Source organism: Sinocyclocheilus anshuiensis, unplaced genomic scaffold, assembly GCF_001515605.1.
Source record: "Sinocyclocheilus anshuiensis isolate Anshui unplaced genomic scaffold, SAMN03320099.WGS_v1.1 scaffold544, whole genome shotgun sequence".
Classification (NCBI taxonomy): Eukaryota; Metazoa; Chordata; class Actinopteri; order Cypriniformes; family Cyprinidae; genus Sinocyclocheilus; species Sinocyclocheilus anshuiensis.
The window spans coordinates 662,062-668,358 of NW_015555763.1; the positions used below are offsets into that span (position 1 = coordinate 662,062).

The window sequence follows — 6,297 nt, forward strand, 5'->3', positions numbered from 1 at the left end:
TGGTCAGTTTCAATCATAATGGTAAATGTAGCATTTGTTGCTTTGTACTCTTACTCTTACTTGGCTGCTGCCCAAAATTATAGTCAGACCAGCTAAACCACAGTGTTGGCTTCAGGTAACTAGTGGGAGTTCCTAAGCAAGAAAGAAAGAGATACACAGGCATTACCTCAGCAGAGTGATATAATTGCTTGCAATATGGCTGAACATAACAAGAGAAAGTTTATGCAGTGAACTTGGATGCTAGATGGTTACATGAGTACTCATGTTTTCAGCAAAACAAGAATTATCTTCTTCTACTGAAATTTAGTGATTCTGCCTTTATTTTATGGGATGTTTGAACTATAATGTAGAGCATTTAGCAAAGGTATAGAGCATTTAGTTTTACTCACTGTTTTGTGAGTTAAAGATGACTAGCTGATCTTTGTTTCCATGCGCCAATTAAACACATCATCTGCTTGTATGGTTATCTCTGCAAATTAATCTTTCTTTGTATCTCCTTTAATTTTGTCATTCATTAATTTAATTGTTCTTAAGCTTGAGCACAAGTGTCACTAGCATGACTGGACAAATTAAGTAGGAGATCTCTGGAATAGTAAACCAGAGATAATAGAGAGTTTTTACCATGATTCACTAACAGACAGCATACTTATGACCTATGTTGACTTATAAATCAGGTTGATGGGCTGCTGCTTAATACCAAACTGTAGACATCCCCAAAGACTGGATTGGAATTTAAATAGCTATAATGATGAAATTTCCTCTACTTAATGGACACTAATCAAATTTGCTGATAAACAAACAAAAAAAAATCACCCATTTGTTCCTTAAGAATTTGAAATGTTTTGTCTTTCGCTTTTTTTTCCTGAGTAGAATGCCAATGCAAACATTATTTCAGAAGACTGTCACTTAATTGTGCTATTATTACTTAGCTAAGAGCAGAGTACTACTTTCCCACACCCTTAAATGGGTCTCATACCTCTCAAAGATGAGTTTACAGCCAAAATGGAGTGGGAAATTATGAAAAGCAGCAACAGAATAGCATTTATTAGAAATAAATAACTTAAAATTCATATGTCAACACCCTTTAAACATTATATAACAAACATGTTTATTTAAAGATCATATGTTAAATATATATATATATATATATATATATATATATACACACACACACACATACAATATATATAGTGAATTAATCCTTTCATTTATTCTGATTTTAAAATGTACTAAATTTTACTCAAGCTTTGTTACTAATTACTAATTTTACTCAGGTTTGTTTTTCTAATTCCTATTATTATTTAGTAAAATAATAATAGGAATTAGAAAAACAAACCTGAGTGAAACTTGATGAGAATACACATACAATATGTATATATATCCTGTATATATTTACAATATTTACAAACTGAACTCTAAGTTAGGTGTTTATACATTTGACAATAGCAATATTTAATAGCTTGAATGTATAAATACATAATATATAAGACATTCAATATTAGCAAAATGCAATTAATTTCTTTCACAGAATAAACTGCAACCAGTAGCATTCATCAATGCCAAGACATGTCTTGTAAAGACAAAAAAGGCAAGAAAGTATCATGCAATTCATAATTCAATCAAAGGATTTAGCTCTGGCTTTGAGGAATGTGACTTTGAGGTTGTCAGGAATATTGGACCAAAGGCTGCGTTCAGCCAGTAAACACCTTTGAACATCTGCAAAACAACATCTAAATTATTCTTCAACCAAAAACTACTGGACACACAACCTGTGAAGGCAAATTCAACTTAGAATATATATGCAGTTGAATGTGACACCCAGAGTTTATCGTTTGGCAGCAGGACATTTTTTGTGTTCGTTTTTCCCATAAAACGTTGTCTTCTTCATTTTCACCATGACCATTGCCAGTAAACTTGGTTCTAACATCAGTTTTGTCAACTCACAAGACTGACAAGCTGTATGCGAGAAGAAAAGGTCAAAAGAGGAGTTCTATTTCATTATAAAAATAGCTGTGTTCACGGGATAAATATGATTGTTCAGAATTAATTTCATTTCCCTGTTTTTCTCCAAGGCACTTTTCTTGGTTCTCTTTATTTCTTCAGGTCTGTTGAAATCTGTAAAAGGAAACAATGATTGACATGAGCAAAAAATTACTTCAACACAATAAGCCTTAATAAAACACCATGGGATGCTGGTAAAACGTCTGAAATACATACTAGAAATACATGCTGGAGGACTGATGTATGCAAAAATAAAAGGGGGCATTAGAAAGTGCTGATGTTATTTATTTATTTATTTATTTGTTTGTTTGTTTAATAATAATATGTTTTATTATCCACCTAGATATCTCATGTTTTATGACTGCACGCCTTTTTTTTACAACGCAATTATAAATGCAAGTTATAGCTAGAATTAGTTTTTACAAGACAGAGGATAAAAAGATCTAAAATAAACCTAGTGATTATATAGTTTATGCTCCTCAAAGGCACAATAGTGTGGGTACAAATCAACACAGAAGAGCAAATTGTGCAAGACAGATGGTGAAAGGACTGAAGGTTTAATGTTACATTGAGAATTAAAGTAGTGTCATTAAGAAAGGGGCCATTGTCCATAAGTGTGGCTCATAAACTTCAAATGGGTAACATGCCTTTTACAGTCAATTGAGAATGTAATACCCGATTATATTCATGTACTTTCTTTGACAGATGGTACTGGTGCCACAGTTTGACCTGTTTTTGATTTTCTTATGTGTTTCTGTTCAATTAGAGGAACATTGCAGCATTTAACTAACTTAAATATTTTAGATAATTATCAATCTATTTGTATTTATGTCTATTTCTATCAGCCAGTCAACTCACAGACCACCTGGAATCTTTCACAGACCACATTCTGAGAACCTCTGCACTAGAAACTCCACCAGAACAGCCTTTTAGCTAAAACGTGAAAACCCTTTCATTCCAGTCAGGTGAAGTAAAAGCTAATCTGTGTACTCCGTAATATTAGAAAGGTCATAAAACAGTTAGGTGTAATATTTCTCATGTAGAGTTTCGTTTAATACTTCTGTACGTAGATTTCACTCTGTGTGTGTAACCAGAAACTGTCTATCATGTTCTTTTTTTAGAATGTAGTAGCAAGAACGGTGGGATGATTGTCTCCTTGAAAATAAAAACAAGACATTCGATCACTTAGTGTGTGTTCTAGGCAAATATTTCCATAACAAACATTTTAGCAGTAATATATCACACAGCGGACACAAGTTTTCTATTAAATCTGTGTATACATTAACTATTCACCTGCAGCATCTATCCCTCTGAGCACTGCTGGCTCCCTGCTAGTCTTGTAAGAAGCCTGGCACATCTTTTATAATCTAGAAAAAGACAAAAGAGGGTTAGACAGATTTAAGACGTACCATAGAAAATCATAGTCAAAATAGAGTAAAAACATCATCAAAAAAAAAAAAATAAAAATGTGCATGCAAAATCATTCACCTGAATACATGGCAAAACAGTTCAGATCAATCATTAAAATTAGGCTAAATATTTCACACACTTCCATAGCTTCTGTAGTCATGCTAATGGTATTCAATGAGGTGGCACTCACAGGCTGGTATTGTGCAGTCCCTGGTATTATGATACAGTTTGTAAAAGTGTTTGCTGCATTTGGGACTAAAGTAAAGTGGCCCTGAAAATATACAAAAGACAGATTTTAAATTGCTGTCAGTTCACAAACATAATGAAGAAAGTGCACAGAGATACTGACACTTGCTCACCTGTTAAATGTTTTAAAAACTTCTCCTTCTCTCGAAGATCTCTCGGAAAGACCTCTGTTAAAATGGAGAAATTCCTCCGGTTGTAAATTATTGTACAAAAATGTGATTATTATTTATATTTGTTGGTCACAAGACCCAACAGATCAAATAACCACTACTGTATTCCTACAAGTATGGAGCAGTTCTCATTAGTGAGTGAATGTGGTGATGCTTACCAAGAATGCGTTCGTGCTGATATGACTTTGTAACTTTATTAACGTCTTTTGTTTCCACCGAGTGCTCAACGATCTCGAGGGGATGCTGTGTGTTTCCCTCACTGTGATGCTCCTGTGCTAGTCTCACTCTGTCCCTTAGGAGGTCCAGCAGAATGGTGTCGTCCCTGTCTCTTGGTCTGCAGTAGCTGGTGGTGAGGATCAGCAAAAGGAGCCCTATGAAGACAGGTGTGCGCACTGCACTCATGCTGAAAGGTGGGCAAAGAGAGCCCCTCTGCCCAGCGTCCAGTCGTATAGCCCTGCAAACACAACAAGATCATTTCAGTGCCCTGGCACTTATACTTGATTCATATAAATCTGCTTAAAGTATGCCATGAATATGTAGTTGAAACATAATTTCTAAAAACTTTGAAAGATTTTAGGTTAAAATGTATATGAATGTACACTTAAATGAATTTGTACAATTATTGTATTATATTATGTTATTATATTACAGTATGTTTTAAACAAATATTCTGTGAGTCTTTCAGTTAATGCATTGAAAAAAAAATCTTATAAAGTCTTAAATTAAACAGATTATTGGAGTATGTTAAAAAAAAAAAACTTTCTTTTTTACTTTAAAAATTAAATTCAATGCGTTTAATTCAATGTGTTACTTGTTTTCAATGAATAAGGTCGTAAAAGCTGCATGAATAATAATTATAAAATAATTAGCAAAAAGCTGTTTAAATTAGTTTTAGATCACATACAGCAGGATGTCAACTTCCCACAAGTATTTTTGTCAACTACATCCTGACAAATACTTAAGGTTTGTTAATAATTGAATAATATCCAGCTAAAATAGGCAAGCAGAGTATATTAGCACTATTATCTCTCTCCCCTTAATATTAAGTTGTAATGTGCAGTAAATTAACGTGCAAGTTTTCGATTCACTTAAAAACAAGTAATTGTATCTTCAGGCACTGTCCGATATCTCTAAGCGATCACAGCATCACACCGATCCACGCAAGAATCCCGAGTTTTCTCCACTTTTACGCACGAACGCTCTTGCGCAAAGACCCTTTGGAAACAAGTGTTTGTTTGAAAAAGTAACAAATTACCTGTTTTTCTTCAATTCAGATTTAGTTTACACTTGTTTGACAGCCTTACCGCCTGTTTAAAGATTACTAATGTTAACGCAAAACACATCAAATAGACTCCGCTGGCGTCGCCTCTCCAAAGGTACTTCCACAGGCTCTAGCGCACCATGACACAAGGAGAGCGAGTCTCTTTTATATGTTTAAAGACAGCCGTGGTCATCTGTTGATCGTGTTGACTCGAAGTGGGTGGAAATTGATGTAAGTCCGCAGCTTTTTATTTATTTATTTCCCCCTCCGGTGCGTAAAGTTGCTTCAGATCATCCGGCATGGGTTCCTCACTTTTTATTGTCAGTTGCAGACGTAAGGAGCTGTCCCATGTGGATTACCCCGGCATGTCTTTAATTAGAAACGCGTTAAGAGCACTCCTTAAAAAATGCATTTTAATTTTGTTGGATCACCGTCTCGGAACGCGCATCCTCCAGTGGTCCAATTTGGCACGAGTAGAAAGATTCTCACCAGAAGTGTTTTCTCTGTCCTAATGCCTCTTTGTACCTTCTTATGAAGTACGTGCGCGTGGTGCTTCTCTCCTCCTTTATTTTTAAAGTTTCCCCAAAGAGGATGCTGCAGTTTTGTATTTTTAGCCCAAAATATCAACAGAAACCATCACGGTAAGAGCTGGAGTGTGAAGGCAGAATATCATGGAGACTATCCATAGCAGCGTCTATGAGAAGACTGAGGCCTTCTCTAATATTGGTTTCGTTCTCAATCTCGACATTATACCACTCCCTTTGAGTATAGAAAAAAACATCACTCATCCTTTATTTTTAACGTTTCCCCAAAGAGGATGCTGCAGTTTTGTATTTTTAGCCCAAAATATCAACAGAAACCATCACGGTAAGAGCTGGAGTGGGAAGGCAGAATATCATGGAGACTATCCATAGCAGCGTCTATGAGAAGACTGAGGCCTTCTCTAATATTGGTTTCGTTCTCAATCTCGACATTATACCACTCCCTTTGAGTATAGAAAAAAACATAAAGAAAGAAAGACCTACAAATTGGAACAAAATGCACAAGAAACCCACTAAACTTGAAAATTTAACTTTAAAAACGATAAATGATGATAAATTGCTTATGATGTTCCTCATTTATAAGTCGCTTTGGATAAAAGCATCAGCTAAATTAATAAATGTAAATGTAATTTCTTTCATAAATGTTTTAATTTAAATCCAAGTCATT

The 6,297-nt window shown here is 34.7% G+C and overlaps 1 protein-coding gene across 1 annotated transcript; it reads right to left on the reverse strand.

Moving 5' to 3' along the window:
• Window positions 1-1,606: 1,606 nt before the first annotated feature.
• Window positions 1,607-5,438, reverse strand: LOC107674025 (protein FAM150B-like). Its single transcript, XM_016467886.1, has 6 exons — window positions 5,401-5,438; window positions 3,986-4,281; window positions 3,771-3,824; window positions 3,602-3,682; window positions 3,295-3,368; window positions 1,607-2,115 (listed from the first exon to the last, which is right to left on the reverse strand). Exons 1-5 carry the CDS (start codon window positions 5,436-5,438, stop codon window positions 3,304-3,306), a joined length of 534 nt encoding a protein of 177 aa, XP_016323372.1. The 3' UTR covers window positions 1,607-2,115; window positions 3,295-3,303.
• Between the last annotated feature and the right edge of the window lie 859 nt (window positions 5,439-6,297).

Bases quoted from the DNA above. Each gene is read 5' to 3' on its own strand.
- LOC107674025 (XM_016467886.1), bottom strand. From the start codon at position 5,438: ATGGGACAGCTCCTTACGTCTGCAACTGACAATAAAAA. The intron at 4,282-5,400 runs GTGAGGAACCCA...TTGTGTTTGCAG, and splicing joins TCTGCAACTGACAATAAAAA to GGCTATACGACTGGACGCTG. The intron at 3,825-3,985 runs GTAAGCATCACC...CCATTTTAACAG, and splicing joins TCAGCACGAACGCATTCTTG to AGGTCTTTCCGAGAGATCTT.